This window comes from Ranitomeya variabilis, chromosome 6 (assembly GCF_051348905.1).
Source record: "Ranitomeya variabilis isolate aRanVar5 chromosome 6, aRanVar5.hap1, whole genome shotgun sequence".
In the NCBI taxonomy this organism is placed as follows: Eukaryota; Metazoa; Chordata; class Amphibia; order Anura; family Dendrobatidae; genus Ranitomeya; species Ranitomeya variabilis.
In genome coordinates, this window is record NC_135237.1 from 39003835 (window position 1) to 39026857 (window position 23023).

At 43.9% G+C, this 23023-nt stretch overlaps 2 protein-coding genes across 7 annotated transcripts in view; one reads left to right on the forward strand and one right to left on the reverse strand.

Moving 5' to 3' along the window:
- The window catches only part of DBF4 (DBF4-CDC7 kinase regulatory subunit), a 46871-nt gene extending 34179 nt beyond the window's left edge, over positions 1–12692 (forward strand). For 3 of the 6 annotated variants that reach the window (XM_077268263.1, XM_077268268.1, XM_077268269.1), the window contains exons 7-13: positions 425–510; positions 887–920; positions 1006–1051; positions 1766–1888; positions 8178–8298; positions 10419–10543; positions 11719–12692. In XM_077268263.1, coding sequence (XP_077124378.1) covers positions 425–510; positions 887–920; positions 1006–1051; positions 1766–1888; positions 8178–8298; positions 10419–10543; positions 11719–12601 — 1418 coding nt within the window. In that variant the 3' untranslated portion in view covers positions 12602–12692. The remainder of the gene's footprint in view (positions 1–424; positions 511–886; positions 921–1005; positions 1052–1765; positions 1889–8177; positions 8299–10418; positions 10544–11718) is intronic. The other 3 variants (XM_077268264.1, XM_077268265.1, XM_077268267.1) reach the window with 3 other exon arrangements.
- Positions 1–23023, reverse strand: part of SLC25A40 (solute carrier family 25 member 40) — a 93169-nt gene that overhangs the window by 68498 nt on the left and 1648 nt on the right. The gene's annotated exons all lie outside the window — the stretch shown is intronic.

Sequence of the window (23023 nt, forward strand, 5' to 3'; positions counted from 1 at the left end):
TTTATTTAATAAGCCATACGGTTCAAGATGTGGGACTTTTTACTTTGTGCTAATTTTTATGGTCTTTACAAAGGGGTTAATAATGCAGAGGATCTTGTAAGTCACGCACAGTTGAAAACACCATAATAATTTTTACACAAAAAAAATCCCCCTTAGCCTACCTTATTATATAGAATGGTTAGAGCTGATGATTCTGGTGTGCTTACTCTGAAAATCCATGACACATGGTTGACTATTTTATTTACTAAAATGAACATTTAAGTAGAAGCAAAAACTCTTTAATTAATTATGCGGCCAACTAGGATTTTTAAAGTAACTTGCCACATGGATGAGGAGTGCTACATGGATCAATTTTTGCTCCTCTGAAGTGATCACTTTAAAATTATAATTGGATATTTATTTATTTCTTTGTGGATTTTTTCAGACGCTAAAATCTACATAGACCAAAAGAAGAGATTATTGCAACCAATGCAGCAAACTGAAAAACCAGATGCTCCCACGAAGCCGGTAGTAAGTTGTTTCATTATGTCTCATTATTTTTAAAAAAATAAAATATATATGATGTTCTTTTTTGGGGAACGGTGTGCTCCTGAAGTATGACCGCTCAGATGAGTGCCATGCTTGTGTCGTAAGCCCGGACTGTTCGCCTTCAGTCAGAGCGCAGTTTTTCACAGTTTATTTAGAAAAAAAAAAAGAATTTAATCCTTTGGAAAGTAAATCCTAACATCCTCACCAATTACACATCAATAAAGAGTGTGTCACTTGTTTGGAAACTTGTGCAGATTTGTTCAGCTGCACATGGATGAAATAAAAACAAAGAAAACACTGTTCATTTTAGTTAAAACTTACATTGTCCAAATTTGTATTTTTTTTTAATTTTTTTTAGCAGGATAAACGTCAAACACGACGACAAACAAAAGGTCAGTGATTTCTGTATTTATTTTTAAAACTTTTTTTTTAGAAGAAAAAGCTTTTTGAGTGAATATATTTGTTTTTATATTGTAGTGCAGAAACTGAAAAGTCCATTTATCAAGGTGGAAGACAGCAGCTGGTGCGTTCTCTCCCTCTGTATTGTGGCAATTTCATGCGTTTGTGTCCTTGTGGGTGCCTTCTAAACCACTGTATTGTACAGTTAATATTTTATTCACACTACTGCTTGAACAAGAACCCCAGGGTCCCTCGATGGTGCCTATCTTAAGTCATTCGTGGTATGGGTCATGAAATGGAAATGCCTTTTCACCATGATTTATTTTATAAAGGAAATATCTCGAGTGTTACCATAGCATCCTCGCCTGTAGTACATAGGAGCCGGATAAGGGTCCAGCAAACCCAAATGTTGCACACTTGTGTAATCTGTACTCTCTGTATTTCAATATGCACATTCATCACATGGTTTAAAACTAGTGATGAGCGAATGTACTCATTACTCGAGATTTCTCGAGCACGCTCGGGGGTCCTCCAAGTATTTTTTAGTGCTCAGAGATTGTTTTTCCTGCCGCAGCTGAATGATTTACATCTGTTAGCCAGCATAAGTACATGTGGGGGTTGCCTGGTTGCTAGGGAATCCCCACATGTAATCAAGCTGTCTAACAGATGTAAATCATTCAGCTGCGGCAGGAAAAACTAAATCTCCGAGCACTAAAAATTACTCTGAGGTCACCCGAGCGTGCTGGAGAAATCTCGAGTAACGAGTATATTTGCTCATCACTATTTAAAACTCATAAACATCAGTCCTAATTACTGAAAACTTATCAATCTTTTGCAGCCAGTACAGACCCATCTTCTTGGTGTTGCCCCTTTTCCGATCATTTCAGTCTACCGCCAAGAACTGCCGTCCTGTGGCTAACAAACCTGTCGCTGCTCCGAAACAGACAGAAATCAAGCAAAAGTACGTTGTTGGAAACACTGTGCTTAATCAAACCCTTTCCTGACATAACTAAAAACAAAAGACAAAGTAACATTACAAAAATGCATTAATTATCCAATGTCTTAAAATAATCTACTATTTGTACACGTTTTGTGATACCTCATAACTTTTTTTTTTTCTAGTTGCAAAAACACCACAGCATTGTCTAAAATTAGTTAGATTTAATACTTTCTCTCCTACCAATCCTCTGCCATTCCTCACATGTGCACCATCTGCTGGCTTTACAGCGAAAACTAGAAATGAGGTAGTATGAAACATGGCAAATTCGTTGCACAAGTTCTGCATCACCAAGCTATGGCAGCAAATTGTAGGTAATTTCTGTGAACGGAGCTTGTAAAAAAACAAACAAACCCTCATCGTCCTACAGCACAAATGCAAGCATGCTGCGGATTCTCATATCTTCAGCGTCCTCGCTCTGTTGTTGAAATGTTGCAGAATTTCTCCTTCGCCTCATTGGGGGACACAGACCGTGGGTGTGTGCTGCTGCTGACACTAAGTGATACTGTCGGGGTCGTTACGACAATAAATCCTCATTCACCATTCATTCCAAATTAAACTATAAGCATGTGGTACCGGGTAAGAATGAGTCAGACAGGTAGCTGGTTCAATCTCAGTGCATGCTCGTGTGACTATATGTGTCAGCCACGGTCACAGCAACTGCTTTTATTTCCAAATACACAGCACTATATTGTTCTAGGAAAAGGAATGCATTAGGCGGAGTTTAAGCAGTATACATCTAGTGTCCAGTCGCTTTCTGATTTGTCCGAACGTCTTCTGGTGGTTACTCCTTTCTTCACATTCCTGAGTTATCTTTTCAGAAGAAATGAAACTTAACCCTTCAGATACTAAACTAAAGTGATAGTGAAAACTGGCAGCCATCTTTAAATACAGTTACATTTGCAAGCAGATAGGAAAAACTTATTGTTTTACAGTATAAGATATAAAAGTACAAAAAGTATATAAGAAAGTATATTTTCACCTCGACAATACAAAGAAAGTTCTCTCCTCCCCTGCAGTATACACCCTCCTGCTGGCTCTCAGCTAACCAGTTCTTGCTTAGCCTCCGTAGGAGGCACACGAACGGGTCCGCTATTCTGACCCAATGAAGGGGCGACGGATCCTTTCAAGGTTCCGATCTCCCCGAATCATCAACAGGGGAGCGCGGAGCGTGTCGTCTCTCCGTATCCTCTCCTGCGACGTGGGATGCCTGAGCTGATTCTTAGGGGTGACTGGTCCCTTCAAGGGCACCGATCTCCCCACAACCTGTACGGACGAGCACATGGAGTGTTGCCTCCATGTATCCTCTTCCACAGCCTGGCCTATTGCCGGACAGCTGGCCCTGTCCACCCGGGGGCTGATGTACAGAGGCCCCTCTCTATGGCGTCCGAGCGGCCCCCACTGTCCCACCACTGTTAAAGCGGATGACACAAGGAGGCGGACGCTTCCTCTCCACCTCCCTATCAAAGGGATGATGGATTGAGGTTTATCCCTCTATCCCTGCACCGTCCACACTGCAATACCTGACCTGCAGCAGAACAGTGCAGTGCGTGCGCTTTCCTCGGCGCTGAAACAGTCATCGCGGCGGCTCCATGCCAGGACACACACCGATGGTGAGTGGATCCAGTCAGCTCCTGCCGGCTGCCAAAATTTAGCCCCAGCTTCGGCCGATGTGTAGGCCGGAAGCCACGCCCGGACTATGACACATTAGGCGGCTCCGCCCACCTTTTCTGGCGCTTCTCACCTGGCACGGGAGCGATCGCTTTTCTCGGCCACCGTCAACGTCCCTCTATTCTACCCCTGGTATTGCTCCCACCGGCTGCAGAAACTGAGGCCCCGGCTTGGGCCTATTCATGGAAGTCACAGGGGCAATGGTTTTGCATTGAAGGGGCACATGCAACCGGGTAAGAAAGTACTGCTCTCCACCCCGCATCTTCCCCCTGTGCTTAAAGGCACATGACCAGCATTCCCTGGTCTTAAAGGCACATGACCAGCATTCCCTGGTCTTAAAGGCACATGACCAGCATTCCCTGGTCTTAAAAGCCCATGACCAATAATCCCTGTCTTAAAGGCACATGACCAGTCCGAAACCGATCACCCTAAATGAGCTCAGGAGCCCTCCGCCGCCGACCGCAGCTTATCCCAGAGTACCTAGTTCCCTGAGTGGGCTTCGTCACTGCCGCAACCCATGGCTTCTCTAACCAAGAGATTGAATCCCTCTGTGGCTCGGAGTCCCTCTCCTTCATGCGATCCGTCGGCTAGCAGGGGTCGCAAGTATTCTAGAAACGTACAGGTGTCTAGAAAACGGAAGTTTCATTTCCTGATTCCTCACCAATGATTTGCTGAGAACAAGACTCTGAATATGGATCGGATATTGCCTTGGTTCTGGACTCACCAGAACTTCAGAAAAAGATGGATTCGCCTATTTATATCATCAACCAATCTCTGTAGATTGAGGACTTTGGTTCTACTCTAGATCACGCAGTGTCCCACATAAGGAGACTAAACTTCCAGCAGAGCATTTGCCATTCACCCGGACAGGGAGGGTCTGGATAAGCGATTCACTGGACAGAAGCCTCTGCAAGCGCGGTATCCTTTTTCAGCCAATATGCGAACACGTGGGATGTCCCCTCCACGTATACCCTTCTAGGATGTGGGATGCCATGCCTGGTCTGATTCTTAGGGGCGACGGGTCCTTTTAAAGGGCACCGATCTCCCCACACCATCAATAGACGAGCACACGGAGTGTCGCCTCCATCTATCCTCTTCTACAGCCAGGCCTAACGCCGGACAACCAGCCCTGTCCACCCAGTGACCTGAACTCTGTGGATGTACAGAGGCTCCCTTTTTGGCATCCAAATACCCCCTCTGCATCTCCACTATTTAGCAGATGATGCAAGAAGGCGGACGATCCCTCTCCACTTCCTTGTTAAGAGGATGGTGGATTGAGGGTTCATCATTTTAACTCCGCACCGTCAAAAGAGAGCGGCGATTGCAAGAGATGGCTATTCCTGACCTTCTGGATGCAGCCGCGCATTCTGCCACTTGGCAGATTAGCCGGGTAGAATCTCCTTTTGGTTTACCTTCCAGTATCCCTGCCCGATGGGTCATCAATTAAAAATACAACGGACTGTCATGTAGCAAATCTGGTTAGTTCCGTCTTGCGGCCTCGGGTTCAGCGCTCTACCCTTTCTTAGCCACCGCTTGGGTTGCTATAGTAATTGTTTCCTGGTCGGAGACCTTAACTTGATTCACAACAGTAGCCTTCTCCCGAAGACAGTACAGCTGGTCAATCAAATTTCTTGAGTGGGAGACTAGCTGCTTCACGCCTCTCGGATGCGGCTATTTGCGCGGCGCTGTTAGCAGCAAATGCCATTACACTCAGAAGGACATTATAGCTCAGAGAATGGAAGCATACTCTGCGTTCAACAAGCCTCTGACATCACTCCCTTACCAGAGTGATTGATTATTTGGTGAGAAGTTGGGAACGTTCTTCACGCAGGATCAAAGGATCGCATGTTTCCTATAGACCCAATGAGCAGTGGATGAGTTGTCCAGGACGGTCTAGATCTAAGGGATCTTGGTTCCAAAAAGGGGACCGAAAAGTAAGACCGATCCTGGACCTCAAACTTCTACCAAGCTTGACAAGGTCCCCCTTCTTCGGATGGAGTTCCTCCGTTCAGCCACTACTTCAACGGGAAAAGGTGGAGTTTCTGGCATCCACCGACATTCGGGATGCTTACCTTCAGATTCCTATTTTTTCCCTCTACAAAAATTCCTTAGCTTTTCCATTCGCAAACAGCATTTTCAAATCACGACCTTGTCCTTCAGCCTTGCTACCGCACCCAGAGTGTTCGCAGGGGTTATGGCGGCTGGCGTGGTCGTCCTGCCCTATCTGGTCGACTTTTCAGCCGCTCTTCCAGGACTGCTGAGTCGTCTATATCTCTTGCGATACCCTTTCTCACCTGGGCTGGCAGCTAATCTTAGACAAGTTTTTCCTCATTTCCAGCCTAGCAAATATCCTTTTTGAGGATGATCTTGGACACTTCCAGAAGGTTGGTAATTCTTACTTGAGACAAGGCCGTGGCCCTTCAACAGGGAGCTCACGCACTTGTTCAGTCATCCCTTCATTCCATTCGATTTGCTAGGAGGGTTCCGAGGGAAAATGGCGACAATGGAAGCGGTTTCGTTCGCTCCTCTCGTTTTCTGAAGTTCAAACAGGCTTTCAGAGGGTAGTCTCTGAGCTCCTTCCTCATCCAGGGGAGATCCTTCCTCCCGGTTCAATGGTTATTAGTGACTACTGATGCCAGTCCTCTTCTCCTGATCATTGTTGTGGGGATCCGAACGGTACGGCTAATTCTAGAGCAGATCCACTGCCCTCTGGCGGGTCACCCCATCCGGATTCAATCGGACAATGCCATGGCTGTGCCATACGTCAATCATCTAGCAGGTATCCACGGTCAGGCGACATGGTCGAGGTACCTCATTCTCTGATGGGCCGAGATCTATCATTCAGGTGACCTCGGCACTACACATTCCTGGAGTAGAACTCTAGATGGCAGACTCCGTCAGGGTCCCTCCTCAAGTGAGTGGGAACCTCACCCGGAAGTCTTCCATCAGATCTGCCTTCTCTGGAGCACTCCAGATGTAGGTCGGATGGCGTCCAGACTGAACGCCAATATACTCTAAGTTCATGGTTCGTCTTCGAAGTCCAAAAGCGATTTCAGTGCATGCTCTGGTTCTTCCATGGTACCAGTTTCCATAACCCCTCTTCCACTACTTCCGAGAGCCTTTCGGAAGCAGGAAGGGCCCCAGTGATCCTGGGAGATCTGCACTGGCCATGTCAGGTTTCTTTTTTTTGTTTGCAGAACTAGTATTTTTCCGTCTTATTGCAACAAAACTGCAAGTAGGGACTTCCTCGCAGGGTGTTTTCACATGTGGTTCTTCCCTATGGCATACCGTTAGATCTTTGGGACCTTAATGGTCCTGGGAGTCTTACAGTAGACTCCTTTTGATCCAGATAGACTTTACTATAGGGGAAGGTCGCCCTTTTTTCTCTGCAATCTCCTCATCCTGACGACTCTTCAGAGCTAGCCGCTCTGTTCTTTCGGAATTTTTTCCCTTATTACCTTCAAGGCAAGGTTGTCCTCAGGCCATCCCCATTCCTTGTTACCAAGGTAGTATTTTATTCCCACTGTTATGAGGGCATAGTTTTTTCCTCATCTCTTTCGACACCAGTCCACAAAACGGAATGGGTTTCCCATATTCTGGACGAAGTGAGTGCTCTGGTAGGTACGTCTCGAGGACGGCGTCCTTCCGAAGATTGGACGCTTTATTTGGGCTTCCTGACGGTAAGAAGATGGCTTCCTGACGGTTACAGGAAGGGTTTAGCCGTTTCATCGGCCATGTTAGCCTGGTGGATTCGTTTCACCATCCAGGAGTCCTTCCATGTTAGATGTCAGCCTATCTCCCTGTGTATCGAGGTTTCTTGGGTTCTAGGCACCAGTTGTCGGCAAAGCACGCCTGCAAGCTTGCGGGTTCGTCGAGTCCGAATGCATTCTTGAAGCACTATAATTCCCAGACTTCCACAGATGTGAGTCTGGGCAGGCGGACACTGCAGGCTGCGGTGGCGCACTTGTAAGTAGCGGTTACACAGGGCCTGATCTGATGTTGTCCCCACCCAGGGACTGCTTTGGGATGTCCCATGGTCTGTGTCCCCCAATGAGGCGAAGGAGAAATAGGGATTTTTGTGTACTCACCGTAAAATCCTTTTCTTCGAGCCATTCATTGGGGGACATAGCTCCCACCCTATTATTAGCTTGTGCTTGTTTTATAATTTGACATGCTTTACTCTCATATATAATGTGACATTTTATATGCTCATATATTGTTTGATATCCTACTGCTTTTTCACCCAACTGTTTAGCTGAGCGCTAGCAGGAGGGTGTATACTGCAGGGGAGGAGCTAACTTTCTTTGTATCACTTAGTGTCAGCAGCAGCATACACCCACGGTCTGTGTCCCCCCAATGAGGCGAAGGAGAAAAGGATTTTACGGTGAGTACACAAAAATCCCTATTTTATGCAGCAACACAAAATTTGCAAAAGATGCCAAAATTCTACTCCGCTCCATTGAATTAAAAATGGGGCTGCAGTGCAATAGCTCACACAAAAAAATGATTTTTTTTCCCACTCCTTGTTCACCCCATTATATATAATTTCCTTTTTTATGTGAATTTTTTTTTTTTCCCCCAGCTTAAATAAGACTTGGCATGGTCAGGGTCAGAATGAAGGAAATATTTCTCCAAAACTAGAGGAGCGAAAAAGGCAAGGATACTGTGAATGCTGCCTTCAGAAATATGAGGATCTGGCCACAGTAAGTATTTTCAAATGATTCATAGTGAATATCAACATGACTTCTTATTTTTCCTCCAAATAAGAAGGCTGAGCCCGCACCATACCTATATATACATATACCTCTATCTTCAAAAAAAAAAATAGTGGGGTTGACTCAAATTTTAGGATTTATTTTATCGCCCATTCAAAAGGGACTTGAACACCGGTCATGGCTTTCTTTATACATTCTAATAAAAAGTTATATGTATATAACTTTTTATTAGAATATATAAAGGAAGCTATGACTGCTCCAAGTCCCTTTTGAATGGGCAATAAAATAAATCCTACAATTTGAGTCAACCCCACTATTTTTTTTTATTCGGTCTAAAAATAAACATATTTGGCATGAGAGTTGAATTTATCAAAATATAAAATTAATTTGTATGCTTAAACACAGAAAGGAGAAAATATTGAAACTCTAGAACTGCAGTTTTACGTTCCCACCATATGTTGCAGATTTTCTGCACCTATTGGGTTACCGCATTTTATATTTCTATTTTCATTGCGATTGAAAGAGCTAGGTTTTTTTTGTTTGTTTGTTTTTTAAATATGCATTTTTGATACTGGGGTGTTTGACCTTTTTTAGTATGTCATGTTCTAAATAAGGCTACTTTCACACTAGCATCGTGCGCTGCACGTCGCTATGCGACGTTGCGGCGCACCGACGCTAGCTGTGGAAGCGCTGCACAACGGGGGCAGCGGATGCTGTTTTTCAATGCATCCGCTGCCCCATTGTGAGGTGCGGGGAGGCGGGGGTGGAGTTCCGGCCACGCATGCGCGGTGGGAAAAGACGGGAACGACGCACCAAAAAACGTTACAAGCAACGTTTTTTTGTGGCGATGATCCGACACACGACGGTTGCGACGTGTGGCAATGCGTCGCACTGCGTCCTTAATAAGTCTATGGAGAAAAAACGCATCCTGCAAGCACTTTTGCAGGATGCGGTTTTTCTCCAAAACGACGCATAGCGACATGCAGTGCACGACGCTAGTGTGAAAATAGCCTTAAACTGCTGTATTTTGATACTTACTGGTATTTTGCTTTTGTCAAAACTTTGATACAGTTTACTTTTTTTTTTTTTTTTATTCTAACCTGTGGATTTTCGACTCCTAATGCAATTTTGAGGGGAAAGTGCGCACATAAAACTCGCTGGTAAAAAAAAAAAATAATAAATTTAATGTTGCGGATTTAGAAAAACAAATAAAAATCAGTTTATGTAACATAAAACAAAAATCTGTGTGCATGAGAGTTCTAAAAATCCCATCCACTTAGCTGTAACTGCAATGTGCTGTATTTTTTTTGAGCAGCAAAAAAAGTGTAAAAGAAAAAGTTAAATGTCTTGTGTAAAACAAAAAAAAAACCTGCGCTTTCCTGTTTGTCGCTCTTTTCTGTTTAGTTCTGTGTTGCTCCAGTGCAGAGATATTCCCATTTGTTTCTTCTTGAGCATTGCATGTGAAATCTCTTCTTTGCAGTCCAACTTTTTGTTTTTCTCCAGAGTCTTATCTTGGGGGTGTACACTTTTTCAACCTTTTCCTCCCTCACAGATGATGGTTATCACAGATCGCCAGCTGATCTAGCAGTTTCACATGCTGCTGAGCTGCTTCTGGGAGGGAGGATGGAAAGCATAAGCCACCAGAGAAGACTCTGAAGAAGCACAGCGGTTGGACTGTAAAACTGAGATTTCACATATTACTCTCCATTAAAAAACTAATGTGAATATCTTTGCAATAGAACAACACAGTGCAAAAAGGAAAAGTGCTGAAGAATTAGGGGCTCACCGTTTTTACAGCACATTGAACGCTGTAAAAAAAGAAAACCAAGGCAAAGTTGCATTTTGTTTTTGACCATTTCACCCCATTTGGAATTCTCCCCTGGTTTTCAGTACTTTATATGATAAAATTATCATTCAATACTACAACTTCTCTTGCAAACAAAACAAATTGTCCATATGACTGCAATGGAGAAACTAGAGGAAGTTTTATGGTTCTTGGAGAAAGAAGAAAAGATGCAGGCACCAATATAGACCTGGTCAGAAAAAGGGTTAACGGAGTAAAAATAAAAAGCCTTCTGTCCTAACTACTGTGTTTCTCCATATTGCAGCACCTTGCGAGTCCGCAGCACGTGAACTATGGTCTAGGACCCTACTATCAAGATGTGGACAATATCATTACCTCCTTCGAGTTTGACTTTATTAACTGGTCTGCATTAAGACCAGAGTCACAAGGGTATTTTTTTTAATTTTTTCTTCTTGTATATTGAGGTTTTTCCACACATTACACTATGTGACTTATCAGTGCTAGGCATAATGGATTAGTGTGAAATATAAAGGAGCCAGCCTTGTGTCTAGGTGATGATGATGCACTCCATGCTCCCTTTAGGACCCACTTCTAGATCAGCCAAAGTGGGTTTCCCAGCTCATCAATGTATTCCAGTGGCTGACATGTAATATAACATTTTCCTCTGCTGGAGTTTATAAAGCCAGTCCTGCAGGCAGCTGATTGCTGGAGTGGAGTGCATTTTTAAAGAAATTTAAAGGGCCACTGTCACCCCCCTCCAGCCGTTATAAACTAAAAGAGCCACCTTGTGCAGCAGTAATGCTGCATTCTAACAAGGTGGCTCTTTTCGTTTTAGGTTCAAGCATACCCCAAATAAAACGTTTTTATACTTAGCCACAATTCCTGTCTCTAGCCAGGTAGGCGGGTCCTCACTCCCCAGCTTGGCCAGCTCCTCTGCCGTCACTCACATCTTCCTGCGCTTTCGGCGCCGCCCCCTCAGCGCTGTTATCGTTTCAAATCTAGCGCCTGCGCTGTGTACTGGTGTCCTGCGCAGACGCAGTAAGCTCTGGCCGTCTGATGTAATGGCTGATACCAGAGAACAAAAGACATCCACAGAACACCAGGATGGATCTGCTGCACAGCAAATAGCTGTAGGACCTGCGATGATGTCACTGCCATGTGATTGCCCTAATTGCCCATTAAACATTATATTAGGCTGATGTAGATTATTTATGTCAACATCTCTATATCATCACATTCAGGATTATATAATGACTGATAACACCCCTATATACAGTACGTAACACAGGATCCACCATTCACAATAGGTGATATCACAGCTCACCTCCTCCTCATCCTCCTGTACAATGGTTGATAATACCTCTATATACAGTAGATAACACAGGATCCACCATTCACAATAGGTGATGTCACAGCTCACCTCCTCCTCCTGTACAATGATCTCTGTAAAGAAGAGGTTTTGCAACAGATTTTTTCACTGAATCCCCAACCCTTCCCCATTTAATTAGGTTAAAAATGCTGCGAAATCACTGAAAGAATTGATATGATGCAGATTTGAAAAAGCGCTGTGCTTCAAAAATCATTATTTTTTTTTCCTTCTACAGGCCTGGATTACATATTCATGCCAGCAATGATTCCCCCAAAGCATTTTCTGTTAAAGTCCTGAAGATTGGTGTCCCTTTAAAGGAAATGAAAACTGCAACGCCCCCGGAGGTGGCCTCTCCTTCAGGCAATAATCTGGTTTGTCATTCTGAACCAATCTTTACCATTCCCTGCACGCCGCAGTCCGTGTGCAGCGTCACCTGTGTGACTGACTCCCTCTCCAAACCACCTAGTTCTCAAGTCATTACACCCAGTTATGAGAACGTGTCCCCCACCAAACTGCCCGAACCCACGAACAATTCACCGGATCACAATGAGTTCACCCAAAAAGACTTGCATCCAAAGGAGAATGAAAGCAGACTGTCTGAAACTACTCCAAGTGACCTGAACTATTTGTCGGATCCTGTAAAATTCTGCCCAGGTAAAAGATTTAAACTGGACGACTTCACGGTGGAGACTGACAATGTGTCTGTGCCGCCACCAATAGGTACGACTGAGCCATGCAAGGATGTGGAACACGCGTCTCCTTTGCAGCAGTCGGACACATTATGCCACCTACCTCCCAGCTCGCCTACCAGCAAATTGCACAGGAAAGTCAAACAGTTGGAGCAGAAGGCAAGAAAGCAAGAGGAACTTCCCTGTAATTCTTCCCCTAAAGTTTCGGTCCCATTGGATGAATGTGCTCTCTGTGCATCCAGAGACAGACTGGAGAGTTTATTTCAGAGCAGTGACGCGCCGTCTGAGTTTTACGGATTCTCTTGTAACTCCGTGGACAGTCTGCAGTGTGTAGAAGACATGGAGCAGCAGCCGTCCTCTCACGGACATATTCTCTGGTCATTCTTTTCACACACCAGTTCTTCAGCCTCTACATTTTATGGTTTTTAATGTGGTTTTTATGATTTATAGGTTTTTTTTTTTTTGGTATATGTATTTTGCCTATGAAAAACTTTAAAAAAAATTAAACCTGTAATTATAACTTTGCTAGTCAGAGAAAAATGATTACTTAGTGTATTGTTTTAAACCCATTCCTGCAAAACGATGCAAATTTACGTCCAGATTACAAGCGCTGTTCTGCAATCCGCCGTATATTCACGTCACCGGAATGGCGCGGTTTTACTTTTGCCCCCCTCCAGTAAAGACAGCTGTTATACTCCGCTAAGCTCCGGATCTGTGTGCTTGGGACCAGGTCTAGTTCTTATCACTGCACTTTAACCACCAAGATGGTGCTCCTAATGGCATATGAGGAGTTTTTCACCAGTAATTTGTCCTTGGATTTATAGGTTTTTCCACAATAGTCAACCTGATCCATTTTAGGCCGAAAAAGCCTTGACGACCGAAGATGCCACAGTAGCAGAACGTAAGGCGAAACCTGCTGACGAAAAAGGACACTTTTGAAATGGAGTCCATTTTCTTATCAAGGGGGTCACTGAAAAGCCATTGTACCAGGTAAGCAAGTTATCTCCCACGCACTGCAGAGTCCTGCTCTTAGGGTACCTTTACACAGTGCATTTACGATATCGTTGTGTCTGACACGCTACTGCGATCCGGATCCCCGCTGAGAATCGTACGTCGTAGCAGATCGTTTGAAACTTTCTTTCGTCGTCTAGTGTCCCGCTGTGGCGGCATGATTGCATCGTGTGACACAGGTTGTATACGATGTGCGCACAGTAACCAACGGCTTCTACATCGCAAATACGTCATGAAATTATCGCTCCAGCGCTGTGTATTGCAACGTGTGACCGCAGTCTACGACGCTGGAGCGATAATCATACGACGCTGCAACGTCACGAATCGTGCCGTCGTAGCGATCAAAATTGCACTGTGTAAAGGTACCCTTAGTACTGTGGGGGTCCCAGCAATAGGCTACATTAGTGGAGTATGTCTGAGACTGCTGGAAGGCTTAGCACCAAAAAGACCAGGCATCTGGGGATCTGCCTATGCTTTTTCCAGTCCTATAGTAATGCATGTTTATAATGTATGGTGGTGTTGGCATCAAAACTTATTGCAAAATAAGCTGTAAGAATAACATAGAAAATGTTGGTTACACTTATTTTCTTCGACCAGTAGATGGTGCACCATCACTGCTCATATACAACCAAAGTAGCTGACATATTTTGGTATAGAAAGTAAGATGTGAAAAAAAAATAAATAAATAAAAGGATTTTTCCAGACATGCAAAATTGGTTAGGTGATTTACAATATGTGATAACATCTATCATTTCCATCTGAATTAATGCACGGTTGCTCCTGTATATTCCATTCAATCTCTGAGACTGCTGAAGGCAAACATGTACAGCGTCTGTCTGCATGGGCCGAAAGTGTTGGCACCTTTCGAAATTGTTCCAGAAAATTAAGTGTTCCTCCCAGAAAAATATTGCAATCACATGTTTTGTTATACACATGTTTATTTCGTTTGTGTGGGGGGGGGGGAGGCAAATTAGACATAATTTCACACAAAAGCCGCAAAATGGGCTGGACAAAATTGTTGGCTCCCTCAACTTAATATTAGTTGCACACCTTTTGAAATAAATGACTGCAATCAGTCGCTTCCTATAATCATCCACAGCTTCTTACACCTCTCAACTACAATTTTGGACTCTTCTTTTGCAAACGGCTCCAGGTCTCTCATATTTGAAGGCGCCTTCTCCAACAGCAATGTTAAGATCTCTCCATAGGTGATCAATGGGGTTTAGATCCGTACTCATTGCTGCTACTTCAGAAGTCTCCAGCGCTTAGTTTCCATCCTTTTCTAGGGGCTTCTTGAAGCATGTTTGGGGTCATTATCCTGATGGAAGACCCATGATCTCGGAAGCAAACCCAGCTGTCTGACACTGGGCACTATACTGCAACCCAAACTCCTTTGGTAATTTTCACATTTCATGATGTCTTGCACACAGTCAAGGCACAGCAGCAAAACAACCCCAAAATATCTTTGACTCTCCACTGTATGTGACCACTTTACATGCAGCAGTCAGCCAAGGAAACTTAGTGCAGCAGACGAAAGGACACCTCATTCTTACTTCCCTTTTTGAAATCAGAAGATGTCTCGCAGTGCCATCAGCTCAGAAGTAAAAATAAGTAAACTGACTGAACAATATATATAATTTATGCTAGTGCATAGCCAAAAAAAAGACACATACAAAATAGATTAATGGCCGCACTCATCTGTGCTAAAATAAGGAAATGTGAAATATATGGAATGTGAATAGCATAATGGCTTATGAACTTCATGAAAAAACACATGAGATTTTTAGCACAAGATTTGGCCAAAAGTTGTGAGCCCATTCACCAAATGTCAAGGTAATCTCAGATCGAATGGGTAACTAACCTGTCTGCCTGATGTGAACACTTACCTATGGTATCTGAGCTGACTGCCTAATGTGAACACTTACCTATGGCTAATAACATGATAAAGCTCAGAAGTTGCAGCAACCAGTAGGACTCATCTATACCCATCTACTGTCTGGAGAAGTTTGGCCAGAAATAATAATACTAATAATTTTTATTTATATAGCACCAACATATTCCGCAGCACTTTACAATTAAGCAGGGACATGTACAGACAAATTCAATACAAGTTAAGACCATTTAAACAGTGACATTAGGAGTGAGGTCCCTGCTCGCAAGCTTACAATCTACAAGGAAATGGGGGGACACAATACGTGAGCAGTGCTTGTTATTTCAGGTCTGGCAATTATAATAAATAGGGATTTTCATACAAATGCATGATCCGGTCATCAGCCCGTGTGTTTAAGTGCAATAGTCAAGTATCAAGTGCAGTTATCGTGTGCATGGAGGGTGTGGAGAAAGATGAATAGTAGGGTGCAGATTCAGAGTAATATTTGGAAGGAGGGAACAGGGCAAAGTTAGTTTACTGAGTAGTTGTAGTGGTAGGCTTGTTTGAAGAGATGGGTTTTTAACCCCTTAATCCCGTATGACGTACTATACCGTCGAGGTGGGGTGGGCCTTAATTCCCGGTGACGGTATAGTACGTCATACGCGATCGGCCGCGCTCACGGGGGGAGCGCGGCCGATCGCGGCCGGGTGTCGGCTGCATATCGCAGCTGACATCCGGCACTATGTGCCAGGAGCGGTCACGGACCGCCCCCGGCACATTAACCCCCGGCACACCGCGATCAAACATGATCGCGGTGTACCGGCGGTACAGGGAAGCATCGCGCAGGGAGGGGGCTCCCTGCGTGCTTCCCTGAGACGATCGGTACAAGGGAATGTACTCACCTCGTACCGAACGTCTTCTCCCTGCAGGCCCCGGATCCAAAATGGCCGAGGGGCTGTATCCGGGTCCTGCAGGGAGCACTTCCGGGTCGGAGCAGGCTGCAGATGAAAGCTGCAGCCTGCACGGCTGTAAGTGAGATCGGAGATCTCACAGAGTGCTGTGCACACTGTGAGATCAGCGATCTGTAATGTCCCCCCCTGGGACAAAGTAAAAAAGTAAAAAAAAAAATTTCCACATGTGTAAAAAAAAAAAAAAAAAAAAAAAAAATTCCTAAATAAATAATAATAAAAAAAAAAAATATTATTCCCATAAATACATTTCTTTATCTAAAAAAAACAAACAAAAACAATAAAAGTACACATATTTAGTATCGCCGCGTCCGTAACGACCCAACCTATAAAACTGGCCCACTAGTTAACCCCTTCAGTAAACACCGTAAGAAAAAAAAAAAAAAGAGGCAAAAAACAACGCTTTATTACCATACCGCCGAACAAAAAGTGGAATAACACGCGATCAAAAAGACGGATATAAATAACCATGTTACCGCTGAAAACGTCATCTTGTCCCGCAAAAAACGAGCCGCCATACAGCATCATCAGCAAAAAAATTAAAAAGTTATAGTCCTGAGAATAAAGCGATGCCAAAATAATTATTTTTTCTATAAAATAGTTTTTATCGTATAAAAGCGTCAAAACATAAAAAAATGATATAAATGAGGTATCGCTGTAATCGTACTGACCCGACGAATAAAACTGCTTTATCAATTTTACCAAGCGCAGAACGGTATAAACGCCTCTCCCAAAAGAAATTCATGAATAGCTGGTTTTTCATTATTCTGCCTCACAAAAATCGGAATAAAAAGTGATAAAAAAATGGTCACGTGTCCGAAAATGTTACCAATAAAAACGTCAACTCGTCCCGCAAAAAACAAGACCTCACATGACTCTGTGGACCAAAATGTGGAAAAATTATAGGTCTCAAAATGTGGAGACGCAAAAACTTTTTTGCTATAAAAAGCGTCTTTTAGTCTGGTTTCACACTTGCGTTTTTATCTGCATGCGTTTTTTAAAAAAACCGCATGTGTGAAAAAAATGCATGTAAACGCGGTAAAACGCATGCGTTTTTATAGAAAAACACAAGAAAACAAGAAAAAAACAAAAAACCCTAACCCTACCCCTAACCTGAAATACGTGGCACTGAAATACGTGGCACTGAAATATACGTTTATATACGTATATACGTATATAAGTGCCACGATATTTCAGTGGCCACGTATTTCAGTGGCCACGTATTTAAGTGCCACGTATTTAAGTGCCACGTATTTAAGTGCCACGTATTTAAGTGCCACGTATTTAAGTGCCACGTATTTAAGTGCCACGTATTTAAGTGCCACGTATTTAAGTGCCACGTATTTAAGTGCCACGTATTTAAGTGCCACGTATTTAAGTGCCACGTATTTATGTGCCACGTATTTATGTGCCACGTATTTATGTGCCACGTATTTATGTGCCACGTATTTATGTGCCACGTATTTATGTGCCACGTATTTATGTGCCACGTATTTATGTGCCACGTATTTATGTGCCACGTATTTATGTGCCACGTATTTATGTGCCACGTATTTTTCAGTGCCTGAAATACGTGGCACTGAAATACGTGGCACTGAAATACGTGGCACTGAAATATCGTGGCACTTAAATACGTGGCACTTAATTACGTGGCACTTAAATACGTGGCACTTAAATACGTGGCACTTAAATACGTGGCACTTAAATACGTGGCACTTAAATACGTGGCACTTAAATACGTGGCACTTAAATACGTGGCACTTAAATACGTGGCACTTATATACGTGGCACTTACATACGTGGCACTTACATACGTGGCACTTACATACGTGGCACTTATATACGTGGCACTTATGACTGTCAGAAAATGTTCAGTAAACGGTTAGGGGTGAGGTTAGGGGTAGGGTTTGAGGTAGAATTGGGGAGTTTCCACTGTTCAGGCACATCAGGGGCTCTCCAAACGCGACATGGCGTCCAATCTCAATTCCAGCCAATTCTGCGTTGAAAAAGTAAAACAGTGCTCCTTCCCTTCCGAGCTCTCCCGTGCGTCCAAAAAGGGGTTTACCCCAACATATGGGGTATCAGCGTACTAGGGACAAATTGAACAACAACTTCTGGGGTCCAAGTTCTCTTGTTATCCTTGGGAAAATAAAAATTTGGGGGGCTAAAAATCATTTTTGTGTGGAAAAAAATATGTTTTATTTTCACGGCTCTGCGTTGTAAACTGTAGTGAAACACTTGGGGGTTCAAAGTTCTCACAACACATCTAGATAAGTTCCTTGGGAGGTCTAGTTTCCAATATGGGGTCACTTGTGGGGGGTTTGTACTATTTGGGTACATCAGGGGCTCTGCAAATGCAACGTGACGCCTGCAGACCAATCCATTTAAGTCTGCATTCCAAATGGCGCTCCTTCCCTTCCGAGCTCTGTCATGCGCCCAAACAGTGGTTCCCCCCCCACATAGGGGGTATCAGCGTACTCAGGACAAATTGGACAACAACTTTTAGGGTCCAATTTATCCTGATACCCTTGTGAAAATACAAAACTGGGGGCTAAAAAATCATTTTTGTGAAAAAAAAAATAATTTTTATTTTCACGGCTCTGCGTTATAAACTGTAATGAAACACTTGGGGGTTCAAAGTTCTCACAACACATCTAGATAAGTTCCTTGGGGGGTCTAGTTTCCAATATGGGGTCACTTGTGGGGGGTTTGTACTGTTTGGGTACATCAGGGGCTCTGCAAATGCAACGTGACGCCTGCAGACCAATCCATTTAAGTCTGCATTCCAAATGGCGCTCCTTCCCTTCCGAGCTCTGTCATGCGCCCAAACAGTGGTTCCCCCCCACATAGGGGGTATCAGCGTACTCAGGACAAATTGGACAACAACTTTTAGGGTCCAATTTATCCTGATACCCTTGTGAAAATACAAAACTGGGGGCTAAATTTCATTTTTGTGAAAAAAAAAAAAAAAAATTATTTTCACGGCTCTGCGTTATAAACTGTAGTGAAACACTTGGGGGTTCAAAGCTCTCAAAACACATCTAGATAAGTTCCTTAGGGGGTCTACTTTCCAAAATGGTGTCACTTGTGGGGGGGTTTAATGTTTAGGCACATCAGGGGCTCTCCAAACGCAACATGGCATCCCATCTTAATTCCAGTCAATTTTGCATTGAAAAGTAAAATAGCGCTTCTTCCCTTCTGAGCTCTGCTATGCGCCCAAACAATGGTTTACACCCACATATGGGGTATCGTCGTACTCAGGACAAATTGCACAACAACTTTTGTGGTCTAATTTCTTCTCTTACCCTTGGGGAAATAAAAAAATGGGGGTGAAAAGATCATTTTTGTGAAAAAATATGATTTTTTATTTTTACGGCTCTGCATTATAAACTTCTGTGAAGCACTTGTTGGGTCAAAGTGCTCACCACACATCTAGATAAGTTCCTTAGGGGGTCTACTTTCCAAAATGGTGTCACTTGTTAGGGGTTTCAATGTTTAGGCACATCAAGGGCTCTCTAAATGCAACATGGCGTCCCATCTCAATTCCAGTCAATTTTGCATTGAAAAGTCAAATGGCGCTCCTTCCCTTCCGAGCTCTGCCCTGCGCCCAAACAATGGTTTACACCCACATATGGGGTATCAGCGTACTCAGGACAAATTGCACAACAATTTTTGGCGTCCAATTTCTTCTCTCACCCTTGGGAAAATAAAAAATTGGGGGTGAAAAGATCATTTTTGTGAAAAAATATGATTTTTTATTTTTACGGCTCTGCATTATAAACTTCTGTAAAGCACTTGTTGGGTCAAAGTGCTCACCACACATCTAGATAAGTTCCTTAGGGGGTCTACTTTCCAAAATGGTGTCACTTGTTAGGGGTTTCAATGTTTAGGCACATCAGGGGCTCTCCAAATGCAACATGGCGTCCCATCTCAATTCCAGTCAATTTTGCATTGAAAAGTCAAATGGCGCTCCTTTGCTTCCAAGCTCTGCCATGCGCCCAAACTGTGGTTTACCCCCACATATGGGGTATCAGCGTACTCAGGACAAATTGTACAACAACTTTTGGGGTCTATTTTCTCCTGTTACCCTTGGTAAAATAAAACAAATTGGAGCTGAAATAAATTTTGTGTGAAAAAAAGTTAAATGTTCGTTTTTATTTAAACATTCCAAAAATTCCTGTGAAACACCTGAAGGGTTAATAAACTTTTTGAAAGTGGTTTTGAGTACCTTGAGGGGTGCAGTTTTTAGAATGGTGTCACACTTGGGTATTTTCTATCATATAGACCCGTCAAAATGACTTCAAATGAGATGTGGTCCCTAAAAAAAAATGGTGTTGTAAAAATGAGAAATTGCTGGTCAACTTTTAACCCTTATAACTCCGTCACAAAAAAAAATTTTGGTTCCAAAATTGTGCTGATGTAAAGTAGACATGTGGGAAATGTTATTTATTAAGTATTTTGTGTGACATATGTCTGTGATTTAAGGGCATAAAAATTCAAAGTTGGAAAATTGCGAAATTTTCAAAATTTTCGCCAAATATTCGTTTTTTTCACAAATAAACGCAAGTTATATCGAAGAAATTTTACCACTAACATGAAGTACAATATGTCACGAGAAAACAATGTCAGAATCGCCAAGATCCGTTGAAGCGTTCCAGAGTTATAACCTCATAAAGGGACAGTGGTCAGAATTGTAAAAATTGGCCTGGTCATTAACGTGCAAACCACCCTCGGGGCTTAAGGGGTTAAAGCGAACCTGTCACCCCCAAAATCGATGGTGAGGTAAGCCCACCGGCATCAGGGGCTTATCTACAGCATTCTGTAATGCTGTAGATAAGCCGCCGATGTTACCTGAAAGAGAAGAAAAAGACGTTAGATTATACTCACCCAGGGGCAGTCCCACTCCGAGCGCAGGCGCCGGTAAGGTCAGAGAGGCCCGACGCCTGCGCACTGCAGTACTTTGCTCTGCCCTCAACAGGGCAGACAAAGTACGCCTGCGCCGAAGTCGCGGCGCGGAGACCAGAAGAGGACGTCATGGAATGAAGATGGGAGGCGCCGGAGCGGACTGGAGACACCCATTTGACCGCGGACCAGCAGCGGGACCGCCCAGGTGAGTATATTATAACCTCTTTTTTACCTCTTTCAGGTAACATCGGGGGCTTATCTACAGCATTACAGAATGCTGTAGATAAGCCCCTGATGCCGGTGAGCTTACCTCACCATCGATTTTGGGGGTGACAGGTTCCCTTTAAAGCGCGCTTGAATAGGTCAGGGCTAGGTATCAGTCTGATCGTCTGGGGAAGTGCATTCCAGAGAGCGGGCGCAGCACGAGAGAAGTCTTGGAGACGGAGGTGTGAGGTTCGGATTACAGGGGATGTTAGTCTTAGGTCATTTGTAGAACGGAGGGCACGTGTAGGGCGATAGACAGAGATGAGAGAGGAGATATAAGGCGGTGCAGAACTGTGGAGAGCTTTGTGGGTGAGAGAGATGAGTTTATACTGGACCCTGTAGCGAATGGGTAGCCAGTGTAATGACTGGCACAAGATGGAGGCATCGGTGAAGCGGTTGGACAGAAATATGACCCTGGCTGCCGCATTCAAGATGGATTGGAGAGGAGAAAGTTTGGTAAGAGGGAGACCGATCAGAAGAGAGTTGCAGTAGTCCAGACGAGAATGAATAAGAGCAACAGTAAGAGTCTTAGCAGTTTCAACGGTGAGAAAAGGTCGGATTCTGGAGATGTTTTTAAGATGCAGGTGACAAGAGCGAGTGAGTGATCGGATATAGGGAGTAAAGGAAAGTTCGGAGTCGAATATGACCCCAAGACAGTGGGCATGCTGCTTGGTTATGGCTGAACCCTCCAGGGTAATTTCGATGTTGGGTAGAGAGAGGTTAGTAGAAGGGAGAAACACGAGAAGTTCCGTTTTGGAGAGATTTAGTTTCAGGTAGAGGGAGGACATGATGTTAGAGACAGCAGACAGACAATCCTTGGTATTTTGAATTAGGGTAGGGGTGATGACAGGGGAAGAAGTGTATAATTGGGTGTCATCAGCATAGAGATGATACTGGAACCCAAATCTGCTGATTGTTTGTCCAATAGGGGCAGTGTATAGAGAGAAGAGGAGGGGGCCTAGGACTGAGCCCTGCGGAACCCAATAGTAAGGGGACGCGGAGAGGAAGAGGAGATGGCAAAAGATACAGTGAAGGAGCGGTCAGAGAGATAGGAGGAGAACCAGGAGAGGGCTGTGTCCTTGAGGCCTATAGAGCGGAGCATAGTGAGGAGGAGCTGGTGATCCTCAGTGTCAAATGCGGCAGAGAGATCCGGAGAATCAGCAGAGAGCAATGACCTTTGGATTTAGCTGTTATTAGATCATTAGTGACTTTAGTGAGGGCAGTTTCAGTGGAGTGTAAAGAGCGGAAACCAGATTGTAAAGGGGTCGAGAAGAGAGTTATCCAAGAGATAGCGGATTAGACGGGAGTGGACCAAGCGTTCCAGGAGTTTAGAGATGAAGGAAAGGTTAGAGACAAGTCTGTAGTTAGCAGTGCAGTTCGGGTCCAGGGATGGCTTTTTAAGTAAAGGGGTTATGATAGCATGTTTAAATGAGGAGGGAAAGATACCTGAAGAAAGAGAGAGGTTAAATATTTGTCAGGTGATTGGTGACCACTGGTGAGAGAGACTGCAGGAGAGGTGAAGGAATGAGGTCACTGTTGCAGGTTGTAGGCCAAGCAGAAGCGAGGAGCTTGGAAACTTCTTCTGAAACAGGCTCAAAGATGTCTAGTGAGCTTCAGGTGAGGCAGGGAAGGGGATCCAGGCACTGAGGAGATTGGGCTGAGATATCCTGATGGATGTGGTTGATTTTTTTCTAGGAAGTAAGTGGCCGGATCCTCACCACTGAGATTGGTGATGGGGCCTGTACTTTAGGTTTCAGAAGGGAGTTTAAGGTTTCAAAAAGTCGTTTTGGGTTGTTGGATAGTGAGGTGATGAGGGTGGTGAAGTAGGATTGT